We start from the raw sequence: 27,213 nt of genomic DNA on the forward strand, positions 1-27,213 counted from the left end.
GATAACACGGCAGGGTCCGTTACAGTTTGTTTTCATCTGATTTTAATTAAACGAAGTCTTGGCTTTCAGAATATTAAACTTGTTTCGGCAAATTCAGATGATAAATATAACTTTGAAGCTTCGGCATAATTACAAGCGGAGAACGGAGTAACTTAACGTCACAGCAGGCATAACAACAGCCGGTGTTTCTCGTGAGGGCTTTCCCCGGGAAACAAACACAATATACACAAACGCAAAATTACACAAACACACACACGTATATACACACACACTCACGAGCTTCCCCCAGACCGGTAATCCAAACGAAAATATCTTCCCTCCGTAGTATTTTGATTATATGCTAATAACCAATCAGATCGATGGATTCCAGAGAAGAGGACACTTTGAAGGCCTTTTTCTCAAAATGAGGACTCGGTGATAGTCATTATATAATGTGACATATTTCGCTTAATATTTAGAGAACAACAACAATCCTGTTATCATTCGAAAGCTAGGACTCTCCTCTTTCCAACAGTGTATACAACCCAGAATGTGTCTTCGGGTCAATGCGACTGATTTCAATAGAGCAGGTCACATATATCACAGCAAGCTCGAAAAAGACAAAACGTATCAACGAGGCTTCTCACATGGCTAGCTGGATGCAAACAGGTAAATGCTATCTTTTGTTTCCCATGACCCATGCTTGCTCTTCAAACAGCCGGGGACAGATATGATCTGTTCAGAAACTAGACAAAAGTTACACAAATACAAACCACAGACTGTCTGTGTCATGGAGAATACAGTCGCTGGTTTATTTATGTCTGTAGGCCGTTGTTGTGAGTGTGGACGGTCGGAGCATATATAACGTTAGCTTAGCCAAGCTCCATTCAGAAAACAAGCATTCTAAAAAGTTTTTCGCCTGCCGTCTGTCTGCAGACTTGTCAAAGCATTAATTCATGGTTTTTACTAACCGGTATCAGTATGTTGTTACGTCGGCATCATTTAGAAACGTGTATTACAATTTAATCACGGTAAAATGTATTCATTTTGTTGTAGCTCCCGAGCCAGCGCGTCTTGTTTGAATGATGCGAGTAAACACAGCTGGCAGCCGCGGTGAAACTCGAGCGACTAGACTAGAGCGATGCGATCGGAGCGTTTAGAGCGAAGCGAATATTCGCATCGCATCCGGTCTGAACGCAGCATTAAAGCGAGCTCCGCGCTGCACTGGAAACGCGCCATTACATCACCAGAAGTCCTAATTTAAGGGGTAATTTCTCCCCAACATTTTTTTTTTACTCACTATATCAACAGCCCCACCAAAAATATTTTCCACCAGCCGCCACTGGTCGTCAGACTTCTGGGTCTTTTACAGCATTGCCATTATATCCTCCTGTCTTTTATTTTGAAATATGTTCTTTAACTTCCCGTCCACCGGACTGCTTTTCTTCATTCTTCAGTACAGAACGGAAAATTGAATGAAGTTGTTATCAAAAACCAAAATCAGACCGTTTTTTTTATTAGGTCTTCTTGTTATCCGTTATTTGATTCAGACAACATAAACAGGAAAACGGCTTTGGTTTCACGTTTTTTCGTTTTTGATTTAAAACGAAAAAAGGCTGGTATTTTCGTTTTTTTGGTTCAAACGAAAAATCAAACAAACAAAACGTACAGACTTTTTTTTATTAGGTTTTCTCGTTATCCGTCTTTTGATTCAGACAACACAAACGGGAAAACGGCTTTGGTTTTCCATTTTTCCGTTTTAAATCAAAAACGAAAAAAGGCTGGTATTTTGGTTTTTGGTTCAAACGAAAAATCAAACTAACAAAACGTACACGGACCCTTGACTAACATTGATAAAAGACTTGACTTGACTTTGACTTGGTATTCATGACTTGAGACTTGACTTAAGCTTGAAAGGACTTGACTGTTTAAAATTAAATATTGGCGTTTGTTTTTGTAGTGAGATATTACGTTTAGTTTTTTCGAAAAACGTGATTATAGCGCCATGCGCGCAAACCTGGCAACCCACTAGAAGGCAGGAGTCTCAGTTAACATGGCAGCGGCTAGCTTTACTCCAAAAATAGGGGTGTGAATAAATTTAACTTCTGTTAGACAGCCATATGCCATACATTTTTGCATACATTCACAGTAAATATGTATTCAGTATGATAGCTGTCTAACAGAAGTTAAATCCATTTCTCACTTATTCTGACAATGTATTTAACCCCAAATAAAAGAACCCAATAAAAAGAGTTGTTAAATAATAGTGAAATCACGTTGTAATAGCAATAACTCATATCTCTCGAGTTTCCTTTTTGAGCTTTGCTAAAAGCCACTGTGTCAAGTGTCCATCTTGGGTTGTCGTCCGGAGTTGTCCAATATGGCGGACCATCTCGCACATGCGCAGTACCGATCGGGCAGGGGGACGGATCGGGTAGTGACAGTCTAAAACAAGCCTCTTTTCAACTCTGTCTACCATAAGCCCCCCCCCTCTCAATCAACTTCCTCTTGATTGCCTTTTTATTTATTTTTTATTTATTTTACTATACTTGTTTGCCTGTCCTTGTTTGTCTACCCTCCTTCATACTGTAAAGCATCTTTGAGTTGTGAAAAGCGCTATATAAATAAAATGCATTATTATTATTATTATGGTGATAAACTGAAGCAATTTCTAAATTACCCAATTAAGTGAGTTTTAAATATCGTTAGTTTATAAGAAAATTATGAAGAGGAACAAATTAAATGATTTGAAAATGATATCTATGTAGGCGCTGACGCTGTTGGCGGTTCTAGTGTTAACAGAAATTTAAATTAAATATGTGTAATGCCATATGGCAAATGCCATATATGATTTTCTGACCTGGAATTCTGCCTTTTTGAACAGACTTTTTGTTTGAGTCCTAGCTATATTGTCTGCAGTTCTAGGGTTAATATGAATCTAATATGATTGTCATCGGTCTAAATTAGATTTCAAATGATTAACTGTGTATGTAATGAAGATCAAATCCATTTTCATAACCACTGTCTTTTAACTGATTTAAATGCAGAAACTGGGCTTATTCATCAGAATTTCGTATGACTTGACTTGACTTGCTTGACCTGAGCAATGACTTGACTTGACTTGACTTGCTTGACTCTCATCACAGTGACTTAGGACTTGCTTGATACTTGTAGGTCAAGACTTGAGACTTGCTCATGACTTGCACATGTAGGACTTACTCCCACCTCTGCTAAATGGTACTATGTTCTTTGAATATGACCATAAACCTTAGTGAATAACATGTTGAAGTGTTTGTACTGTACACACAAGTAAAAAGTTCTTCATTTGTCTCACGTTAAAGGTAATCATGGCACATGATTTTTATTTTGTTATTTTTATTTGTAATTGCTTAACTTGTATTTCTGTTGGATGCATGTGAACTGTGTTAAATACAAAACAAATCAGGGGTTAAAAAAAGAATTCTGTGCAGAAGCTTTGAATGTTATACATTTGGATATCTAAGTTACTGTGTTGATGATGATAAAATGTAATATTTAAAATGGTAAGCACCAACATTATGAATTAAATAAAGTTCATACTTATTGCTCTTGAAATATGTCAATTTGTTTTGTTCACGACATGACTCATGTCATTTGAAACCTAAACATCTGACTTCCTTCCTTTTAAGAAAGAGAACAGTCTCTGGTATTTAATAATGAATGAAGTTGGTGATTTGGCTCCTTACTTCAATAATAACAGAATAACAGAAAAGTAAATACATACCTTTTGGATTTTGAATTGCCAATTTATTTTCCACCTATTATTCATGTGTGTTTATATACGTATTACAAAGATAGTAAAAGGTATTGATGAAATCTTTGCTTTATTGTCTCTGTTAACACCCAGTCCAAATGTATTGACACTCTGATCATTACTTACAGAGATACAAGAGAAGACTACATTTTCACTATTTTTGGCTATGGACCAAAAATGGGCGAAGCCTGCGAGCTAGTTCAGGCAGTCAACTAGAGCCCAATGATACATTATGTGTGACGCACCTCGTCCCTCTTACAACCAACCAAACACATTCTTCTAAACATGCCGCTCTATTTAAGCCGCCAGGTCTTCCTGCCTCTGCCTCGCTATGCTGCTGCTGCCACTGCTGTGTTCACTTGCTATTGCTGCGTTCATGTTCCTGCTGCTGTGTTTCATGCTGCTGCTGCTTGCCTGCCCCGCCTCCACCCCACCACCACCCCAGCTCCACCCCAGCTTCCACCCCAGCTTCCACCTGTAGCTCGGGGGGGTATTTATCTAATCATCACTCAATGTTCTTTGTAAATCTGTGGAGTGATGAGGCCCGAGCCTAGACGCCAAACTCAAACTATATGCTGCTTATAATAAACATATTAAGAAACATGTGAGTTGTCTGACTGAATTGCAATAAAATATTTCTTACACAACCATCCACTTTAAAAACGTAATGATTTTGCTTTGTTCTACCTCGGTTAGGGGTGGTTTGTTCCTCTTTGATCACAGGAAAAGTGCAGCGTTGACAAAAAAGTAAATGTAGTCATGTGATTTCTAGCAGTGTTGGCTCTTTCTTTATATTACAGCGGCTGGAGGTTAGTTCAGTTTCCTGTGGGCTCGTGTGGTAAGGAAACATTTGACTGAACTCCTCTAGTGTATTTTTAATAAAGATTTTAAAGCACAGCTCTGCAGATGCCTTTAAATGCAAAGTGCTAACTAACCCTGGTTGTACAGGGAAGTTGCTTTAAAAGGCACTAACAAACAAACTGAATACGTTATATGTATGATTACTACAAATGAAAAGTAACAGTGTTCTTGTGTTTGCAAATCCAGAATCCTGAATATGGTGACCAACATGTTACTGCTAGTCCTCTTTGTTTCAGGTGAGATGTTTGTTACTTTAATAGTTTACAATCTTTACTTAGAAAAAGCAGAAATATCAGAATGACTCCTTTGTTCACATCCTGAGTTTGTATACAATTTGCTTACAAGACACAGTTTTTTTAATATGCTCTTTTTTCTTCCAGCAGATTTTCTCCCACATCTTGTTGAAGGTGCTTGTTCTAAGCCCCTTTACATCACCACCCCGAAGCGGATGGAAGCACTGAGGGGATCCTGTTTGTTGATCCCGTGTAACTTCAGCGCTGTCTCAGATAAGGGCTTCAACAGCTCACGAGAAATCTTCGGAGTGTGGATTAAAAAAGAGCCCACATTTGGCAAAACTAAAGAAAACTGGATTTTCCACAGTGATGGGACAATCAACAAATATCCAATGAGTCTTACAGGAAACCTGAGACAGAGAAACTGCACCACTCTGTTTTCTAGTTTGGAAAAAAGTCACACAGACAAATACTTCTTCAGAATTGAGAACAGCCCATTTCTGGCAACAGCTGCATGTGATCCTCTTCAAATAACAGTGAAAGGTAAGAGACTTTTTGTTGGAGTAGTCTTACCTTTATTGTTAAACTATACATCTAGGATAATCAATGTATCAGTTATTACAGAAATGATTCAGACAATCAAAAAGTCATAATATCTGAAACCTGCTAAATCCAAATATATTACAGTATATAATGTTGTATGCATTACTATTACAAATAATGCACGTCTACATGCACAGATATGAGTCTCATGTGGTGACCGGTGGATGACAACATCTACATAAAGGATGCAGCTGACTGACCTTTATTTTCACATTTTACAACAAGATGTACATGTTTTGACTACTGTTGAAAACTGTATTGGCCTGTATCCTCACATTTAAAAACCACAGATTCTCCTCCGAGCCCCACCATTGAGATCTCAGGTGATCTGAAGGAGGCGGAGTCTGTCACTGTAACCTGCTCAGCTCCAGCTCCCTGTCCACAATCCCCTCCTAAACTCACATGGACTCTCCCAGAAAACCCTCCCAACACAATGGAGGAAAACCCAGATCGGACCTTCACGACTAAGATCCAGAAGACCCTCACTCTGACAGACCAACATGATAGATTCAACATCACCTGCTCTGCCAGCTATCCTGTGAATCAAGGGAAAGATGTGAAGACAGCAGAGGAGACAAAGACTCTCCATGTTTCATGTAAGAACAACCTGTGAGTGTCAGCACATTATGGTATGATTTGAATGAAGTTAATCTCACATTTTCCTCAGATGCTCCTAAGAACACCCTCGCCTCCGTCAGTCGGCCCTCAGGTTTGGTGTCAGCGGGCGGCTGGGTGGAGCTGAGCTGCTCCAGCAGAGCCCAGCCTCTCGTCAGCAGCTTCACCTGGTTCAAGGAGAGCCAAGATGGAGACACTAACGTCTCACAGGGAGAGATTTACAGCTTTAATGCCACAGAGGGAGGACGTTATTACTGTGTGGCCACAAATGAGCTTGGTAAAGGAAAGTCAACAACGATCCATCTGGCTAACGGAGGTAAACACAGAAATGAACTGCATACGTTTGTGAAATAGGAGCAGGTATTGTTGGATAAAGTAATTAATGCATCAATGTAAATATATGCAAAAATAGGAATAATGAGTTTGATGGGAAGTTAAAAACATATTTACATCGAAACATGTGGTCTATAAATGATAAATTAGGATATCATCAAATTAGGCCACATAAAATAGGACGAAAAGAGATTTGTGATTGGAAAGGAAAGTGAAAAGAGGAAGAGAGAAAATAGAAAACAGAATTTCATAAACTGAGAAAACATTTTGAGTTTCAGTTTCATCATTGCTGTGTTTCCTAATTACTGTATGAAGTCAAGCTCTATATGAAATCTGAATTATAGCCACAAATGTTTTTTTTCCTGTAGGAGCGGAACAGCTTGATGGCTCTTCACCATGGGGGGGAGTTGTTGGGGGGATCATTGGGATCATGATACTCATCTGTTTTGCTGTTGCTGTTTGGTAAGTAACTCAAATCAATTTAATATCCACATCTATTACATGAAGCTGAACGATCTTTATCTCTTCCAGGTGGTTGAAGTCCAAACATACAACTCAAGAACAGTCACAGGTGGGGAAATACTCAAATGTGCAGTACATATATGTGTTGTGAATACTTTCATAGACTGGAGACTGCACTGACTAAGTTCCTTATCTGTGAGTAAATGTGGCACAATGAACCACTGTCATGGGGTTTCATCAGAGTTCCTATTTCTATTTCTCAACTCTCTGCAGGGGGAGCAGATCAGGGGAGAACATGAGACACAAATCAATGATACGCAGAGGCTAACAGCTGTCCAAGAATCAGCCGCAGCAACAGAAACAGGAGAAGAAATCCACTACGGAGAGATCGACTTCTCCAAGCACAGGAATAAAAGTCCCCCTGTCTCAGAGCAGGACGGTGGACAGACGGAGGACACGCTGTACGCTCAGGTCAAAGTGTCAGAGACAGCAAAGAGACCAGAGGACCTCTACCCTCAAGTGAAGAAGAAATCTGAGATGCATTAACACACTTACTTACATTGTTTACATATAAGGTGTTGTCTTTATGTTGAACAAGACACCTCAACAGGAAGGGTATTTATTACCAACTGGTTAAAAAAAGGGGAGCTTAAAACCTCCCCCCTCTGCAGCTCAGATACTTTTGTAAATCATTGCTGTTTGTGTGTATCTGCATGTCAGATCAAGGCAATACCACAGGTCTTCATGGGGAACTTATTATAGGGAACTTGACTGTACATAAAATATTGTATTCAATTTCATTTTGTGATATATTACATGTTTACATTTTATTCAGTTATCTACAATAAGGTACAAGAGACAGTTTATGCATTTGAAGATATTTATTTGTTTCACTGTAATAAAAACCGTGGCATACAACTTCTAAAAATAACCTAATAATCTCAGTTGCATTTATTGGTCCAACATTTCACATTTTGTGTGTAAACATCACCTGAAATCATACATTTTAATCACAGACATTACAAAAGTGTCAAGATGAATTATGCATAGTAAATCCTGCTGTAATGTTTCAAAATAAAAGACCATTTGTTGAGACTTGGTTAATGTTGTATTCAATTATCTGGTGCCCAAATTCACTTAAAATCCTTTTCTTTTTTTTTAGAACAATGCCAAAAAAATATTTGGTCTCCAGCTTATAACATTAGCAGCCTAGACATTGTATTGGTAACATGTCTTAAAAAGCCACTTTAAGGCCACATTAATGGCCATGTTTAGTACCATAGCAGATGAATATATGGAGGTAGTGGCATTGGCTTCTCAACATACCAAGCTTGACACAAAATCTAGCCTTCATGTGGAGCCAAACCTCAGAGTAGTGTGAAGTCGTGTCCAAAGTTATTGAATTATTAGTTTTTTATCTCGGACATTTAATTCCCAACATATTTCTCTTGATAAAAGAGAAAGCCAAGAGTCACTGGTTGTGTTTTCATGCACAGACAAAGTGTAATACTGGCCTGGGTGATGGTCTTTGAGGCGTTGCATTCATACTAGCTTATCAGTACGTATCTTACATTGTAAAAACTTTCTTCTATGTGTATGTAAACAAAGCCTGTGACTCTAATTGCACCATAATGATCTGAATCCTGCCATCAGTGACTTCCTCCCTGTTTCAGGATGAACTTCCTGTCAGTAGGGTTTTAATTGTGCACTCTGTCCTCCAGCGCCTTCAGCTCCGCCTCCACCTGAGCGGGCAGATCGGCTCCGACCTGCTGACTGAAGTAAGCTCTCAGCTCCTTCGTCTCCTGCTGCCAGAAAGACTTGGGCACATCGAACAGAGCGCCCATATCCACACTGCTGCTCAGACCTTTAGTGTCGATGGCGCCATCTTCTGGCAGCCAGCCGATGATGCTCTTCTTGGCCGCCTCATCCTCCCGCTCCCGGCTGCAGCGCCTGAAGATCCACTCCAGTGCGCGGGCGTTTTCGCCGAAGCCTGGCCAGAGGAAGGAGCCGGTGGCGGGGTCCTTTCTGAACCAGTTGACGTGGAAGATCTTGGGCAGGTGGGTGGGGGCCTTACGGCGCTCCATGCTCAGCCAGTGAGAGAGATAGTCGCCAAAGTTGTAACCGAAGAACGGACGCATGGCGAAGGGGTCGTGCATAATCACCTTGCCTGGAGGATAAAGAATAAGCAATATTAGTCATATTTAAAGTGACTTCCTTATTATACCAGAGTCCATAACCTCAAACACCCTATCAATTGGACAACCCTTTAATGGCTGATACAGCCAAATTGATGACAATCTAAAAACTAGTCACTATAATAAGACAATATATAATCAAATCAGTGTCAAATCAGTCACTTTCTATTTTATTTATTTATTTAAAAAAAAAAAAAAGATAAAAGTTTAAACCCAAATTCAATTGATTCCACGTAGGAAGAAAAATATAAATAAAAGAAAATGGATTATTAAAAAGGTATTGAAAAATAAATGTGAGTTTGTACCGTGATGCTCAGCAGCTGCCGTGGCCTCCGACCTCATGGAGGCTCCAACAAAGACTCCGTGTTGCCAGTTGAAAGACTCGTAAACCAGAGGGACTCCTGACAACATCAATACGTATCACAGTTAATGCACAGGTACTTGTATGTTTACGTAATATAGTTGATTTGATTGTGCTGTCGAAGGATGAGACAACATGGCTGAGATGTAAGAGGCCTGTAGACGAACTTAAGCCAATTACTCAAATGTAAAACATGTATACAAATGCTATGCCCATCAACATTCCTTCGATGTGAATTGAGAGCAGCACAAACCTTCAGGCCTCCTGCCTCCGAAGATGATGGCGTCGATGGGAACGCCCTCCTCGCTCTCCCACAGGGGGTCAATGATGGGACACTGAGCCGCCGGGGCACAGAAGCGGGAGTTGGGGTGGGCACACTGCGTTGAGCTTCCTTTAATACAGAGGAGAACAACGTTTATTCTACCTTAAAAGTAAAATTGCGTTTTTAACCGATCACCTGATTATAGTTCATACAATGTCTGATCATAAATATCCATTTCTAAAAATGTGATGCTTAGACACACCACCAGATGGCACTATAGCAGTTAGTTACTCTTTAGTTAGTTTGGACTTTTTAGGAGAGCATAGTTTATGTAATGAAAGAGATAGCAAAATACATTATCAAATTATAGCTCTATGTGTAAACTATCTTACCGTGCTTCCAGGATTTGCCGTGCCAGTCTGTGAGTGAGACACCAGGGGCAGGGGGGTCGAGGCCCTCCCACCACACTCCTCCATCGCTGGTCTCGCCAACGTTGGTGAACACGGTGTTTCTGGCGATGGTGGCCATGGCGTAGGGGTTGGTCTTATCTGAGGTGCCGGGAGCCACGCCGAAGAATCCGTTCTCAGGGTTGATGGCTCTCAGTTTCCCTGCAGAGACAGACGTCAGGATTATTGACACCACGCATAAGGAAACAAATGTTTCTATGTGTGGGAGACATCCTCCTCCTTCTCACCTTGGCTGTCAAACTTCATCCACGCAATGTCGTCGCCCACACACTCCACCTTCCAGCCGGGCAAAGACGGTTTCATCATGGCCAGGTTGGTTTTACCACAAGCACTGGGGAAGGCTGCTGCCACGTACCGCTTCACCCCCTGAGGGTTGGTGATACCCAGGATCTGAGGAGGGGAGAGAGGTGAATATCATTTTTACCCCCATCATAAGTCAAAGTGAGAGAGCGCCATGACTCGGCACCTTTTAACCAACTATGTTCAGCAGTAGTCGAAAAATTTAACTAAACTAGCTGTTCTCACCACAAGGATTTGCACCATACCTCGCGGTGTGCACAGATGAAATAATTGATCATGCAAGGGCAGCTTTAGGCAGCAAGGTCCCACACTCACCAGCATGTGCTCGGCCAACCAGCCTTCGTCCTTGGCGATGCGGGATGCGATGCGGAGGGCGAAACACTTCTTCCCCAAGAGAGAGTTTCCTCCGTAGCCGCTGCCAAAGGACATGATCTGCCGGGTGTCTGGCAAGTGAGAAATCAGCACCTGCTCCGGGTTACAGGGCCACGAGTTTATCAGGGGGGCTGGAGAGGAGGCAGAGAGGGGAGATTTGTAAGTTGGAAATACAAAGCTCTTGTAACAACTTGTTGCAGGTTCTTTGAATGTGTACCTTTGAGTGGAAGAGGTCGTCCCAGTGAGTGCTGACAGCGGACAAACTCCTCTCCTTCAGACAGTTTATTCAGGACAGGGGTGCCCATGCGCGTCATGATCCCCATACTGGCCACGACGTACGGCGAGTCAGTCACCTTCAAGTGGAAGACAATGTTTATCATGCTGATCTACAACCTGAAAGTTCAGTGAGTAATGACCATTAAGGGCTTCAGCGATAACTAGAACACATATTGTGTGATAGGAAGGCTTATCGCTTTATTGCATGCTCTATCCCTGAAGATTAAGTATTGAAAGGAAGAAGTCAGTACCTGGACACCATATTTAGACAGAGGCGAGCCGACAGGACCCATACTGAAGGGAATCACATACATGGTGCGACCTGCAGAGAGAAGAATGGATAACACATTAATGCAGAACATATTTCCTCTACAAGCGACTTCTCATGCTTTTCTGCTGACCCACAACGTACCCGTCATGCAGCCCGGGAAGCGCTCCTGTCTGGCTGTTTGCCAGTCTGAATTGCTCATCCAGCTGCCCAGCTGACTCTTCACCCCCCCAGCGGGGATGGGGATGGTGTCTCTCTGGTTCTTGGTCACAATCACAGTCTTGCTCTCCACCCGAGCCACGTCCTTTGGGTCTGTACGCGCCAACCAACTGGAAAAAGAGCAGGAATCAGAGGATGTTGCAGAGGAACTTATTGTCAAGGGAACACTTAAGATAAATAGGATAAAGCAATAATCTAACAATTCCCTATATTGTACATTGGATTAGCCTGGATGAAAATAATAACAATTAGTTTTTGGGGATTTTGGATTTCTCTTTTTGTTTCTCCAAAAATCAAACGATAGCGATAATACTTTAATGGTCAGATCAAGTCTGAAATTTGACTTTTGAAATTTGGCATCACAGCAGCTCCATGTGTAACATCAACATAGACAAAATATCAAGACACAGTACATGAAAATCAAAAACAAACATTTACCATAACAGCACAACACTGTTAACAACCAAACAAATATTTATGAGGATACAAAATGTGATTTAAAATCAGGCTATGATTGATACATTTACAAACCCCTCTTAAAAAACCATCAGCATATAGATGTATTTTAGTATGTGTCCTCACCAGTTGTCATATTTGTTGAGCCTCTTGACCATCCCCTCCTTCTCCAGACCTGCCAGGATGTTGGCCGTCTCCTCCGGGGTCCCCGTCACCACATGCACGTGGGCGGGCTTACACTCATCCACCGCCCCCTTCACAAAGTCAGCCACCGCCGGCGGCAGTGAGGGGAAGGAGGTCAGGGACCGGACCCCGACACTTGCCCCAACAGCACCATGTCTGGAAAAAACAAACAGACATTAGTCATTCAAATGGAAATTGCAACAACGATTGCATTTACAGAAACTCCTCATCGTGCTGTTTTGAAATCCATCTCTTTAATGCTACTGTGACCTCAAAAGACCTCGCTGTTCTCTTCTTTACATCAAATTGATGAGTTTACATAATTAAACAATTTAACATGAGTTAAAAAAAGAACATCTAAACAGGAGAACACAGCTTTTTGTCAAATGTTTCTCATTAGGAGCTGACATTAGCAAAGTAGGAAGAAACTGGATGACCTCCCCATGACCAGGATATATAATGCAGGGATGTGTCCTTATTCATCTCAATGAGAGACCTTCTTAACACGCATTGGGCGGTGGTGGCGAAGTCGATAGGGACTTGGCTTGGCAATTAGAAGGTCACCAGTTCAAGTCCCGGCAAGACCAAGTGCTACCGAGGTGTCCCTGAGCAAGGCCCGGGCGCTGTTCAAAAATGGCTGCCCACTGCTCCTAACACTAGGATGGGTCAAATGCAGAGAAACAATTTCCCCACGGGGATTAATAAAGTATATCAAAATCAAAAAAAAAAAAAAAAAATTCAGTCTCTCACTTTGTTCATTTTTATTCTAACAGATACCGATTGAGTTGCATGAGCACTAACAGTCAGGAGTCGCGTGCTATTCACATGACAGCGGTGATATCAAGGTGGCTTTCATGCAGTTTTGAGTGCAACCCGAGAGCCTCAAACACACTTCACCACACAAAGAGGGGCACGCAGGGGCCGGCCTATTGTTTTTATAGCAGCATGATATTCACAATCAGCAGCCATTGAGAGCACAGTAGCTATGCAAGCTGGTAAACCACAACCCTGTGTGTGTCTGTAGAAAACAAAGCACATACACACATCGTCTATTCCATTGTCTGTCTGTGGACAATGTGGATGACCCCAGATGGCCTCTTTGAAATGTCCAAAGATATGACATTTGTTATCCTGTATGCAGAGATGAGAAGCCCAGAACAAATACATTAAGGGGGGTTTTCAACATACAATGACCCGTGTCAATTACTTATTTGACTGGAAATACAAATCACACTCATCTTTGTCTGTCCAATCCATTCCACACACGATGCTCTCAATTGCCTGCACTGGGTGTGCCATTAAATACGTGCATTACAGGCACACACACGTCTTCTTGTGCATGTAGACAGACACACAAGTAAATCAGGTTATTGCCAACAAAGGGCACAGGCAGCAGGAACGCAGAGAGGCTCAAAGTGGATAAATGATAACATGCAGCCTGACAGGGCAAAGAGCTCAGAGCAGACTAACGCCTCAGTGTTCAAACTCCCCGTCCTGTACCACGCCAGATGTTTAACCATTGATGTGGGAGCAATCAATCATGAACCAACCATTGAGCCAGTTTGTGCTGAGAATGCAGGCTGGAGATACAGTGAGACGGAGCAAAGTGTATTACCCGTTTTGTAATATTGACACAGTTTGGTTGGCTGTAGCTAAACAAGTAGTCCATGTATTAAGACATCCTCTATTGGTTTGTGAACTACCTATTTGAAGCATTCGGCCCATCGCCATCTTGGTTCTTTAGAACTACAAATAACAATGTCTGCTTTTCAGATCAAATGTTTTTTATTGGTACTGTTAGTATGTAATGCAGGCGACCTTACAAAGCACATATTGTTGCATGCATACAATGGGGGCATAGTTCTTCCTCATGACATTTGACCTTGAACTTCCACCCCTATTTTCTTCTCTATACATTCTAAGGTTCCAGGTCTATTTTCTGATTAAAGTGTCTCTGGACTGCACCCTCTTCCCGTTTACACGCCTTAGTCTGGATGAGAGAAAATCTGGAAGTATAAATATGGTAAACTGAGCTGCTCCCTGTCATTGTCATGCACTCAAAGCAACCTCAATTAAGGAAGTTGTTGGGGTGTATTTCGCTTGAAGGGAATACTTATAGATATTTCTCAAGACTGAAAAATCTCCCTACAGTAATTTTCAGTGTTAAAGCGTTTTCCATTTTTATTTACTATTGATATTCCTCTTTAAAAGTGCTTTAATTTGTGATAAAAATCAAAGTACAACATGTTCAGAAAAATGTACAGCTTAATTGGCAATCCGCCAAAAAGCCTTTGGCACATTTTTCTACAAACCCAAATGTCAAACATATGTTGGGGCTAAAAATAAATCTCAAGGGATTGATGTATCCATGCATCTAGCCACACTTAAACACTCTTCTTCGTAAAATAAACTTAAAGTGCTAAAGTGTCTGTTTTTTAAACTTTTGATTCAAATAAACTGAAAAAATGAACAATAGTGTTACTGTATCAGAGCAAACAACCGAGATTGACCTTAAGGCAAATGAGACTAAAAGATAAGACACTTTGTTGGTCTGATATAAGATAAAACCTTCTGCTTGAACAGCTCTTATTCTTTGTTAGGATCCCCATTAGGTCTAACATGAGCATTGGTGAGTTATTTCCTCGCACACACAGTAAATACATTAGCTATGCTATCAATAATTAACTCTGTTATTCCAGTTGTTACTGTAACCCTTCAGGAGTTGCTGAACATTAACTACAAATGGGACTAGGATAGTGCCCTGATGAACCTGGGGGATGTGTTGTCTGGAACCTTGTGTTCCTGGCAGGGTCTCCCATGGCAAATTGGTCTCAGGCAAGGGGCCAGACTAAGATTGGTTCAAAAGACCTCATGAAAGACGACACAAGAAGTGAGGATACCCGGCCCGGAGGAAGCCCGGGGTCCCCTTCTGGAGCCAGGCCCAGAAGGAGGACTCGTCGGCGAGCGTCTGGTGGCCGGGCTTGCCACGGAGCCCGGCCGGGCCCAGCCCGAAAAGGCAACGTGGGCAACACCTCCGCTTCTCCGTCCCACGGGCCCACCACCTACGGGAAACAACGATGGGGTCGGGTGCGCTGCCAGAAGGGTGGCAGTGAAAGCGGAGGGTCTCGACGGACCAGACCCGGGCGGCAGAAGCTGGCTTTGGGGACGTGGAACGTCACCTCTCTGGGGGGGGAAGGAGCCGGAGCTTGTGCGGGAGGTGGAGCGGTACCAGTTGGATCTGTTTGGGCTCACCTCTACGCACAGCGTCGGCTCTGGAACCTTACTTCTGGATAGGGGTTGGACTCTATTCTTCTCCAGAGTTGCTCAAGGTGTGAGGCGCCGGGCGGGTGTGGGGATACTCACAAGTCCCCGGTTAGGTGCTTCGTTGTTGGAGTTTACCCCAGTGGACGAGAGGGTCGCCTCCCTACGCCTGCGGGTTATGGGGGGGGAACACTCCGACTGTTGTGTGTGCTTATGCACCCAACAGCAGTTCAGAGTATACGGCCTTCTTGGAGACCCTGGAAAGAGTCCTGTATGGGGCTCCTGAAGGGGACTCTTTAATCTTGCTGGGAGACTTCAACGCACATGTGGGCAATGATGGAGACACTTGGAGGGGCGTGATTGGGAGGAACGGCCCCCCCTGATCTGAACCGGAGTGGTGTTTTGTTACTGGACTTCTGTGCTAGTCATGGATTGGCCATAACAAACACCATGTTCGAGCATAAGGATGCTCATAAGTGTACGTGGTACCAGAGCACCCTAGGCAGAAGGTCCATGATCGATTTCGTTATCGTATCATCGGACCTGAGGCCGTATGTTTTGGACACTCGGGTAAAGAGAGGGGCGGAGTTGTCAACTGATCACCATCTAGTGGTGAGTTGGGTTGAGTGGCGGGGGAAGCCTCTGGATAGACCTGGTAAGCCCAAACGTGTAGTTCGGGTGAACTGGGAACGTCTGGAGGAGGCCCAAGTTCAGCAGGCCTTCAACTCGCACCTCCGGCAGAGCTTTTCGGGCATTCCTGTGGAGGTTGGGGACATTGAACCAGAGTGGTCGGTGTTCAAAGCCTCTATTGCCGAAGCCGCGGCGGGGAGCTGTGGTCTCAAGGTCCTAGGTGCCTCAAGGGGCGGTAACCCTCGAACCTCCTGGTGGACACCGGTGGTCAGGGAAGCCGTCCGACTGAAGAAGGAGGCCTTCAGGGATTTGTTGCAGTTGCAAGGTACCGACAGGCCCGAAGGGCAGCAGCCTCATCCGTGGCCGAGGCAAAGCAGCGGGTGTGGGAGAAGTTCGGAGAAGACATGGAGAAGGACTTTCGGGCGGCACCAAAGTTGTTCTGGAAAACTGTCCGACACCTCAGGAGGGGGAAGCAGGGGACCATCCAAGCTGTGTACAGTAAGGATGGGATATTGTTGACCTCAACTGATGGAGTGTTGGGGCGTTGGAACACTTTGAGGAACTCCTGAACCCGACAACTCCGCCCTCTATGTTAGAGGCAGAGCTGGAGTATGACGGGGGATCAACACCAATCTCCCGGGGGGGAGGTCACTGAGGTCGTCAAACAACTCCAGTGGCAAAGCCCCGGGGGTGGATGAGATCCGCCCGGAAATGCTGAAGGCTCTGGGTGTTGAGGGACTGTCATGGTTGACACGTCTCATCAACGTTGCGTGGAAGTCGGAAACAGTACCGAAGGAGTGGCAGACCGGGGTGGTGGTTCCCCTTTTTAAAAAGGGGGATCAGAGGGTGTGTGCCAATTACAGAGGCATCACACTACTCAGCCTCCCCGGGAAAGTTTACTCCAAGGTACTCGAAAGGAGGGTCAGGCCGATTGTCGAACCTCAGATTGAGGAGGAACAATGCGGATTCCGTCCTGGTCGTGGAACGACGGATCAGCTTTTTACTCTCGCAAGGATCCTGGAGGGGGCCTGGGAGTACGCTTATCCGGTCTACATGTGTTTTGTAGACTTGGAGAAGGCATATGACCGGGTTCCCAGGGAGTTACTGTGGGAGGTGCTGCGGGAGTATGGGGTGAGGGGGTCTCTGCTCAGGGCCATCCAATCTCTGTACTCCCAAAGCGAGAGCTGTGTCGGACCCATTTCCGGTGAGGGTTGGCCTCCGCCAGGGCTGCGCTTTGTCACCAATCCTGTTTGTAATATACATGGATCGGATTTCGAGGCGTAGTCGTGGGGGGGGGGGGGGTCTGCAGTTCGGTGGACTAAGGATTGCACCACTGCTTTTTGCAGATGATGTGGTTCTGATGGCTTCATCGGTCTGCGACCTTCAGCACTCACTGGATCTGTTCGCAACCGAGTGTGAAGCGGCTGGGATGAGGATCAGCACCTCCAAATCTGAGGCCATGGTTCTCAGCAGGAAACCGATGGACTGTCCACTCCAAGTAGGGAATGAGTCCTTACCCCAAGTGAAGGAGTTCAAGTATCTCGGGGTCTTGTTCTTGAGTGAGGGAACAATGGAGCGTGAGATGGGCCGGCGAATCGGAGCAGTACTGCAGTCGCTTTACCGCACCGTTGTGACGAAAAGGGAGCTGAGCCAGAAGGCAAAGCTCTCTGTCTACCGGGCCATTTTCGTTCCTACCCTCACCTATGGTCATGAAGGATGGGTCATGACCGAAAGAACGAGATCGCGGATACAAGCGGCCGAGATGGGTTTCCTCCGCCGGGTGGCTGGTGTCTCCCTTAGAGATAAGGTGAGAAGTTCGGTCATCAGGGAGGGACTCGGAGTTGAGCCGCTCCTCCTTCGCGTCGAAAGAAGCCAGTTGAGGTGGTTCGGGCACCTAGTTAGGATGCCGCCTGGGCGCCTCCCTAGGGAGGCGTTCCAGGCACGTCCAGCTGGGAAGAGACCAAGGGGTAGACCTAGGACCAGGTGGAGGGATTATATCTCTTCGCTGGCCTGGGAGCGCCTTGGGATCCCCCAGTCAGAGCTGGTTGATGTCGCCAGGGAAAAGAAAGTTTGGGGCTCTCTGCTGGAACTGCTACCCCCGCGACCCGACCACGGATAAGCGGGAGAAGATGGATGGGACTAGGATCTGAACAAGTTGGACCGGATTTGAAAGAATAAACAAATCTTGGGTATGTTGATTTTCCATTTGTTTTTTGAATCGTCAATGGCGGTGGTTGACTTGAGACCGGAGATAAAAGCAGTGGGACAGGATTAGCAGCTTTGTTACTCCTCCTTTGCATCATAAATGGATGCTTTTCCAGACTCTGATACAGTCCCCCTAACTCCTGGGCCCTTTCTCATTTCTCGGACTCCCCTCCTCGACTCCCATCCTCGACTCCCATCCTCGACTCCCATCCTCGATACTTAGTCCCGCCCACAGGAGATGCGAGCACACTGCTCTGCTTTCTGCACGGACCTCACAGCTGTTCTCACTGTAAACATCGCGTCCCGATGACAGCAGTTAATAAAATAATATCCAGGGGATGCATGCAGAGCTGTCATTGGCTGAGATAAGTCTGGCCGTGCGTCACGACTCTTTGAAACATCTCTGTTGCCGGAAATGCATCCACGAAGGAGCCGTGGAGGACCCATCAGTGTATCCTCGGTTATAGCTCCTCCAGAGAGCCTCCTCGACGCTCGGTCATCGAAGTGCATTTAGAGAAATGAGATGTCCTTCAACATGGCGCGCTAAAATTCATTTCCGGGTCACTACCGGAGGACCGAGGAGTCGAGGAGGGGGATTTGATGAAATGAGAAAGGGCCCTGGACCCACTTCCCCGTACCTGTTGAGCATGCTTCAAGAAATGCATCACTTTATCTAGACATCATCCGTTAGGAAACCCTTTTAAATCTCGGTAGGATTGAAGAGGAAACATTTTATTTTTAAAAGGCTGCACATTTTGGAACAAAGGAATTTGTCCCGAGGCGGAAGAGGAATGTCAAAGGGCAGATAATCCTGATTTGGCACTAGGCTTGTTTGAGACAAGCGAGACCTGCGCAGTTGCGATCAACGTCTTGCTAGTGCGTTGCATGATGGTTAGTCATTTTGTCCGACTTGCTCTGGAGGCTCGCCTACATGAGACGTTGAAATCTCGCGGGACAAAGACGCCCGCAGCCTTGAGAGCGAGGCGCGGCGAGGCAGCGCAGTTCCTCTCCACGGGCTGCGGAAGCGAAATGCTTGATGGGAAACGACCGAAACGACTCGCTGGTATCTCGAGCCGAGCGCTCATTGGTGGTTTTTACTGCTGATGAAACTCTCCAATTGGCTCAGCAAAAGTTTTGTTGTTGTTTTGTGTCAGTCTTACGTCGCCACATCCATTCACATTTTCATCATTGTTCCACAATGTTTATCATCATGAAATTAATATCTATATATTTTATACTATACTTGCACTGCTTACCGTTTTCATACTTTATATATCTTAGCATATTCATACACTGTTCACACTGCTCACAGGCTGATATCTAGTGTATTCATACCCCTCACTGTTTATTCATCATTCAATTCATTCTATATTTTATTCTGTCTATTGTGTACATTACTTTTCACTTTACTGCTTGTTGCACCTGGTTAGAAGCTAAACTGCATTTCGTTGTCTCAGTACCTGTAATATGTGCAATAACAATAAAGTTTAATCTAATCTTGAGCAGGAACAAATGTATTTACTTAGTACATATCTGACATTAACGATTAAACACATGTGTGCATTCTTTATAAATGCAAACTGAGTCTAGCCGACTCCGGAGGTGGCGGTATGCACCTTAAAGTTGTTTGCAATCCACCAAAAAACCGAGAGAAGAAGAAGACGAAGCCTACTCCTAGCTGTCCGACTTCAGGCGAGCTTTTTGAGACCTCCCCCGGCTGTGATCGGCTATTCTCGTCTACTTTCGAGGCGAGCCGCAACGCGTCTCAAACAAGCCTATTCATTCCAGGGTTTCCCACACATAGACTATACTTGGGCGAAGTATATTTCGCGACCCATTTAGGTTTTTTTGTGTGTAATTTGTCCGTGACCACGACGCCATCTGCGATCGATTAACTTGTGGACAATGATCCCTAGCTCCCTTGCTCTGATCTCGCCTCCTTCTGGCCTGTTAAGTGGCCTGCCTCATACAGGGTGACTGGCTGTCCACATGATGTGGCCTGCCGACATGGCCACTGTCATACTGATCATAAATCAAAGCCCTTGATTGGTCTCTGTGTGTCATTCAAGCTCGGGATAACCTCAGCTCAGGTGAGGTAAAGGACTCTGAGTGTTTAGATAGTTAACTTAGTCTAAGTTCTCAGTGGGTCTCAAACGGTGTGGTCACCATTTATGGAAACACATATTTCTATTTGAGAGAGTAGTGATTGGTCTAATCGGATAGTGAGGTGGGCTGAAGATCGGAAGGCTGTGAGTTCAAATCCCGCCAGGAACACCACCACTAATGTGCCCTTGAGTAAGGCACTTAGCCCTTAGTTACTCCAGGGAGAATGTCCCTGTAATCGGTCATTATAAGTCGCTTTGGATAAAAGCGTCAGCTAAATGAAATGTAATGTGATTAGTAAAATATGCATGAATAAATAAATAAAAAGTTAACTAGGTGAAAAAAGGTAAGATACACTTTTAAAACTTGTTGAGAGAAAACTAGTCTTTGCTGCTGCCTCAAAGAGGAGCAGGGGAGAGAGGAGGGAGACAGGAGAGGCTGATTCAGGAGCACAGACACACTCACAACTATAAATGAACCAAAAATAAATTAATAAACAAGTTTCAGTGTTTTTTTCATATTGAAAATGGTATGTTATTGGTTAGGGCCATGATTTTATTATTATTGAAAATATTAGCTAGTCTATGTAATGTGTACAGAAAATAAATAGTTAACTGAATACTGGGATGGAAATGGCCTATAAGCACTCAGTAAAACATAAACACACACAAAAAGCTTCTGAATGATAAGTATAATTAAAACATAATGCACATTACCATTTTGAGAGAGAGTACCGAAGTTAAAGAACTCAGAAAATAATCTCTAATCGAACTGAGGCTCCAGTAAAACACACTGACTGCGTCTACATGGACATCATGGTGTTTACATGAGCACAGAGAGATCGGGGTATTCATGTTCCCCGTTTACATGATAAATACTAGTAACCTGGCATTTCGATGCCTTTTCTCATCTAAACTATTTTTATTTGTATCTCTCCATCATGACATAAAGACGAAACTCCTCTCCAGAAGTGAGACGCCTTTTTCCGCCGCCGCCATCACTGTTAACTGATACCAGCTGATGACTTACTTTCCTATTCTTTGAAAATTGTTTGTTATGTCCATGTTGTCTGGGGGAGAAAACATATCAAACCAAGAGATCGTCAGCTTTGATTTTCGCTGTATTAACAATGTCCTGAACACTTGGTGTGTGTGTGCCTTACGGTACGTCCACACAGCAGCTTTTCAAAAATCTTGAAAATCTTGGAGCTGGGCGTGTCTGACAGCTTGGGGATTTTTTGCGAGCAATGCGACCAACAACCAATAACGTGAATCTCCCGCCCCCGACATACAAAGCAAAAAACCCCGGGGATTTTATGCGAGCAATATATATATATATATATATATATATATATATATATATATATATATATATAAACTCCCCAAACAGGTGAAAACCTACCAGTTTCACCCACTGTCTCTGCCTCCTCCCTCCATGCCTGGTTCCTCCGGTTTGTATCCTGTTAATAGTTCTGGTCGTAAAGAACCGGGTGATTTGCTACCGTAATTTCTCGTTTGGATTATGAGGAAATGAACTGCGGTCTGGTTCTCCCTGCTTACACGCGGTTTGATTGGCTAGCGCTTCTACTGTCAGATTTGCATAAACGTGTTTGATTGGCTGGCGCTTCCAGCTCAGCTTCAAAAGTTTAACATTGCTCAACTTTGGAATCCTGGAAATCTTCGCTTCGCTCCCCCACAATGCAGTTCGGTCAAAAGCGAGGCAAAGTGACGTCATCCCCATTCAAAGTCAATGAAACCCTGGACAGGCTCCAGTATAGGGGTGGGCGATATTGAAAAATATGTTATCACGATATTTTCAGGCAGTATCACGATAGACGATATATATCACGATATTTTTTCATGTCGGTTATTATGGTTATTTTTCTAGTTACTTAACAGTACAAGCACCTACAAGGTAACAGAAACTAAAACAAAAAGGAGTAACAGTCCAAAATAGCATTTCAAGCTAGTTTTATTTCAGAAATGAAACCCTGAATGAACAAGGGGGCAGTGAACATCAATAAACATGAAAAGGAGGGTAAAACATAACTAAGTAAAACATAAAACATCAATGAGGAAAAGTCAGTGCCAAATAATTAAAATGTAAACTTTAGAGTAGACTTGAAGTGTAATAAAAGACTTTAGCATAACTGAAGGGAAAAACATAAAACGCCACAGCGTCAGTTATGTCTTTCCACCGTTTGCTAGTCTTTTCATAAGGAGCCCCTTTATGAAATGCCTGCCCTATGGTTGCTCGCTGCAAAGAAAGGGGGCGGGGACTTTGGGAGCGTGTCAAACAACTCGGACTGAACGCAAGCAGAGGTGCGCTGACATTGTGAAATCGATCGGGCTTGATATATGGTGAAATTAAAATCAGTAGGTGAGGCTGGGGGAGCGGGAGGGGAAGAGGCTCTCCGTCGTCCGCTGTCATAGCCCCCTGCGCCGCGCACGGAGAGCCTCTTCCCCTCCTGCTATTTTTTTTTTTTCAATTTTTTTTTTTTTTTTTTATCACGATAGGACGATATCTCTGAAAAAGCATATCGTGGAGACCTAATATCGTCACGACGATATATATCGTCATATCGCCCACCCCTACTCCAGTATGTCCAAAATTGTGCAGCTCGGGTCCTCACACACACAAAGCCCTGGCAGCACATCACTCCCACCCTCATCCACCTCCACTGGTTGCCGGTCAAGTTCCGCATAACTTATAAAGTCCTCCTCCTGACCTACAAGTCCCTCCATGCCCTTGCCCCCCAGTACCTATCGACATCCTTCACCCGCATGCCCCACCCCGGAACCTGCGGTCTTCAGACTCTGGCCTGCTCACCACCCCCGCACCAAACTGAGAACCTTCGGGGACAGAGCCTTCAGTGTGGCAGCCCCCACCCTCTGGAACGCTCTCCCTGCGGAGATTCGCAAAATCCCCACACTGGACGACTTCAAAAAGGGCCCTCAAGTCCCATCTGTTCATCAAGGCTTTCGGCCCTTAAATCTATCTGTTGTTTTGTCTGTCTGACCTTTGTTTTGTTTTGTTTTGTTTGTGCTTGCCCTATTCCTGTAAAGCGACCTTGGGTCCCTTGAAAGGCGCTATAGAAATCCCAGCTATTATTATTATTATTATTATAATGGGCAGAGAAGCGTTGGAAGCGGTGGAAGATTCTTCTGAAGCTGCTGTGTTGGCGTACCGTTACCTCCGCTACCGGCATCGCTTCATACAACAGATCTGAGCTGTCCAACTATGACAACACTCCTTGAACATGAGCGCGCTATGGGAGAATCTGCCTTGGTACAAAGCAGCAGTGAAAACATGGGACGGAGTTTCATTGATTTGGGCATTCTCTCAATAAACAAGTGAAATGGATTTGATAGTGAAGCACTGACACAGCGCTCTACAAAGTGCGGCGAGTGGAGAGAACGATTCACGGTCTTTCCACATGATAAAAGTGGGGGGGTCTAAACTAATCATGTGAAAAAGTGGGGGGGACTTGTTCCACCCTCATATAATGGCTGCGACGCCCATGCTCCAGTCAGCAAGCCAATCCTCACACACCACAACCAGACACACCTACACTGACCCCCCCCCCCCCCTCACACTGATCCTGGTCAATAGCCTCTTTAGGGCAGAGTCTACTCATGAGACAAGCCATGAGTATCACTTAGAACATGCACACGTGCTGCATTCATTATCCTCACACACACGGTACAGCGAGTAGACGGGGAAAAATACACGGAACATGCTCCAGGACATTCAGGCAAATAGAAGCGTGATTGCTCTCCAGCAGTTTACTATCTCTCAGGCAGAAATACAAACAGAAGAGCACAGCAACATGGGCCTCCCTGTCACTGAATCACATGTCGTGCAATGGTGTCACTCACCCATTCTTAATGACCAAATAAAAGCAAGCACACAATGCCATGCAGTGCTCACATTGTCAGAGTCCCTGTGTGATGGGGTGTCATCACAAAGCCTGGAAGGGGAAAGTGGTGAAGAGAAGGAATGCAGAATAAGACAGCCCCCTTTTAAAAGCACATAAGTGAAGTGTGGTTTAAGATATATGGACAAGTCCTTCTTATCTATGGTTGTCTCTAAGATCAAGTTGGACACGTTTCAGCAGCAGTTAGTATGGACATTAAGATGTAACAATGCTGGAATATAGTGCCATATGCATTGGTTCATTAGAAGAGCATCTTTTAAATCTATGAAATGTCTGTCACTCATTACTAAGTTTTTGTTAAAACTGGGGCACTTTAGAGTCAATTGTTCCTAAAAAAAAAAAATCTATGAAATATGTGTCATTGTTTATTTTTTGTTAAAATGTGTGCATTTTTTTGTCCAAAAATGGTCAGAAACAACTCTATCCAGAAGAGCTCTATATTTAATATGTTTGACAGGAAACAATCATAATATCTGTTGTATGTGTTTGAAATAAAAAGACAGGGTGTATTCGTTAGCAGGCAATTTACTTTAACTTTGTGTTGAATATTCTTGAATGAATGACAAAACCATTTAGCCATGTTGAATATTCTGACGCACTTACTCAAATGTGTTGTTCTCGAAGCTAAAACACGACTTTAAAACAAGTGTCCAACACTCACCTTCGTATGACTCCCAGCAACAGGCAGGACATTTTCGGTGCAAAAATATGACTTAGCTTATAAAAAATAAATGTGTAAAAAGGCACATTGAAGTGAGCTGCGGAGTAAAAGTGGTGAGCTTGGTGTCTAGAGCTGGTCGCTGCTCATATCTGAGCTGAGAGGGAACCTTGCACTTTGTTCAACGTGGACATTCACACGGATGCACCTTGATGTGATCACTGTATCCCGTCCTGCTGCTGATGCACGGTCGGTCACTGTGCAAACTACTTCTCCGAGGGTCGCTAAACGCCTCACGCTGCTTTAGAAAGTGACAAAGGTCCGCGGACTGATCTTTAAAAGAGGAGGGCTTCCTTCTTCCTAATTTAAATATAATGTAGTTTACTTCTTCGCAGGATTGTCTCCATGTTTTTGTCCTCTTCAGAGCTCTGAGCTGCTTGCCCCTCCCGGCTGACGCAAGTTTTTGTAGTTCCTGCACCGCCGCGGCAAAACACAGAAACAGCGGAAATACGAGCAGGGGTGCGGAAATAGATCTCACCGAGTGTCCATGTAAAACCCCCCTTTATAAAAGCTTTACGTGAATAATAGGTTTCAGGTTACAAAATGAAACCAATGCTTGTATACATTTAATTGCAAAAGTTACAATGGTGGTAAGGTATATTCAGCTACAATAGGCAACAAGTGAGTAGCCCATCAAACTTAGTAAATGTTTCTTGCAATATTCATTCACAACCAAATGTCGTTTTGTCTGTACACGTCACTCCTCAAATGATGATATGTTTTTGTATATCCTGCACATTGTATTTTATGCCACTTAATCCCATTACTTATAATTGTTTCTCTTATTGTTACTGAAATAGCCCACTTTACTTTTCTCTGTGTTTTTCTTTTCTATGTTCAATAGGAAAAAAGTGAGTTGGAAATTGTCATCTATTGTTAACTATATTGTCCTGCACTGTCATAAAGTTGGTGAATTAATAAGACACAGATGAGAAAAAGGGACATTGAAGCAGGGAACGACAAGATATTAAGACATTTATTTCCCGGAATCAATTTGGATCTTTTATAGATTTGTGGCTTTCTGTTCAGCTTTCTGAGCCAAATCCAAAACCCTGATGATAATATCTGGATTATTTTTCTCCAATTTCTTTATAAATCTTCAGAGCCACAAAAGATTTGCACAACTACAAAACTACAATCCTGAGAAATGTACCAAACTGAATCTGTAACATAAGTGGATTTCACCTTTAATGCAGAGTTACAACAATAAAAACGTAAACAATCCAATGGGAGACTAAATGTAAATTTCAAGTTCCAGAATGCAAGCAAAATGACGTTATTGTATTATATTTCATTTTTCTCGCAACAGTAGCCTACAGTTAACACATATCAGACTTTTTAGTCCGTTATAAATTATGCAAGTACCGAAAAGCTGAGTCTGAAGTTGCAGTATCGTAGGTATATTTCTATTATCTAATTTTTTTTAATTAACTGCTTAATGATTAACCAATTAGCGAAAAGTGTCCCTGACAAAATATCCCATAGTTGCCTGTTTGCTGGACTGTCTGAAAAAAACTATTAGATGCTTCAAACAGTTTTTCGTGGAATATGCAGCACAACCTCACATTTGAGAAGCTAGAGGCAGTCATTGTTTTAGCTCCAGGGGTTGTGGGGAAAACTTCTGAAGCAATTGGAAGCAGGACGCAGAGAGACACGAGGAGATCTGGAGATTTGATGGCAAACACTGACGGTTTATTTGGAGCTTCGGCCGGAAAATTCACAAGACATGTCCTCATGGGCCACGATCTGACCAGACAGTTGAGATGCCAAACCAATTCTGAAGAACTCTACCCCAGAACCATGTATTTAGCTAGATCTGAGAGAATAATGCAGATGTGTGTGCTCAGTCAGGACAGTTTAAACTAATAAACTGGGTCAAAGTTATGGGCCTTGGAAAATATTTCCCCAACAGGGGTTACTTTTGCAAAAAGTTTATTTAAAAAAAATCAACCTAACAAAACCAACTTCTTCTTCCTAACTTCTCCCCTTCTTCCCTCCTCAAAAACTAAACTTAATCTTTGTGAAATTTGACATCATGTTACATCACCATTTTAACTACTGAGCTCAAATTTCATGCTGTTCTGCCTTACAATTAGAGGCTGTGAAGTGTCCCTCTGAGGG

At 43.6% G+C, this 27,213-nt stretch overlaps 2 protein-coding genes across 2 annotated transcripts; one reads left to right on the forward strand and one right to left on the reverse strand.

Annotated features, from left to right (window-relative positions):
- The first annotated feature begins 4,326 nt into the window (after positions 1-4,326).
- LOC117465573 (B-cell receptor CD22-like) lies at positions 4,327-7,972 on the forward strand. The gene is made up of 8 exons (XM_034108457.2): positions 4,327-4,610; positions 4,820-4,869; positions 5,017-5,409; positions 5,760-6,065; positions 6,137-6,400; positions 6,786-6,879; positions 6,949-6,988; positions 7,153-7,972. The coding sequence occupies exons 2-8, from the start codon at positions 4,830-4,832 to the stop codon at positions 7,423-7,425; spliced, it is 1,410 nt and encodes a 469-aa protein (XP_033964348.1). The 5' UTR covers positions 4,327-4,610; positions 4,820-4,829; the 3' UTR covers positions 7,426-7,972.
- Positions 7,742-25,518, reverse strand: pck2 (phosphoenolpyruvate carboxykinase 2 (mitochondrial)). The gene is made up of 11 exons (XM_034108456.2): positions 25,036-25,518; positions 12,182-12,394; positions 11,525-11,709; positions 11,364-11,434; positions 11,054-11,189; positions 10,780-10,967; positions 10,392-10,554; positions 10,090-10,305; positions 9,689-9,826; positions 9,380-9,475; positions 7,742-9,046 (listed from the first exon to the last, which is right to left on the reverse strand). The coding sequence occupies exons 1-11, from the start codon at positions 25,065-25,067 to the stop codon at positions 8,577-8,579; spliced, it is 1,908 nt and encodes a 635-aa protein (XP_033964347.1). The 5' UTR covers positions 25,068-25,518; the 3' UTR covers positions 7,742-8,576.
- Positions 25,519-27,213: the final 1,695 nt, after the last annotated feature.

The sequence above is a fragment of the Pseudochaenichthys georgianus genome, chromosome 20 (genome assembly GCF_902827115.2).
Source record: "Pseudochaenichthys georgianus chromosome 20, fPseGeo1.2, whole genome shotgun sequence".
NCBI lineage: Eukaryota > Metazoa > Chordata > Actinopteri > Perciformes > Channichthyidae > Pseudochaenichthys > Pseudochaenichthys georgianus.

Bases quoted from the DNA above. Each gene is read 5' to 3' on its own strand.
- pck2 (XM_034108456.2), bottom strand. From the start codon at position 25,067: ATGTCCTGCCTGTTGCTGGGAGTCATACGAAG. The intron at 12,395-25,035 runs GTGAGTGTTGGA...TGTTTTTTCCAG, and splicing joins TTGCTGGGAGTCATACGAAG to ACATGGTGCTGTTGGGGCAA. The intron at 9,827-10,089 runs GTAAGATAGTTT...TCTGTATTAAAG, and splicing joins CGGCAAATCCTGGAAGCACG to GAAGCTCAACGCAGTGTGCC.
- LOC117465573 (XM_034108457.2), top strand. From the start codon at position 4,830: ATGGTGACCAACATGTTACTGCTAGTCCTCTTTGTTTCAG. The intron at 6,066-6,136 runs GTAAGAACAACC...CATTTTCCTCAG, and splicing joins AAAGACTCTCCATGTTTCAT to ATGCTCCTAAGAACACCCTC. The intron at 6,880-6,948 runs GTAAGTAACTCA...TATCTCTTCCAG, and splicing joins TGTTTTGCTGTTGCTGTTTG to GTGGTTGAAGTCCAAACATA.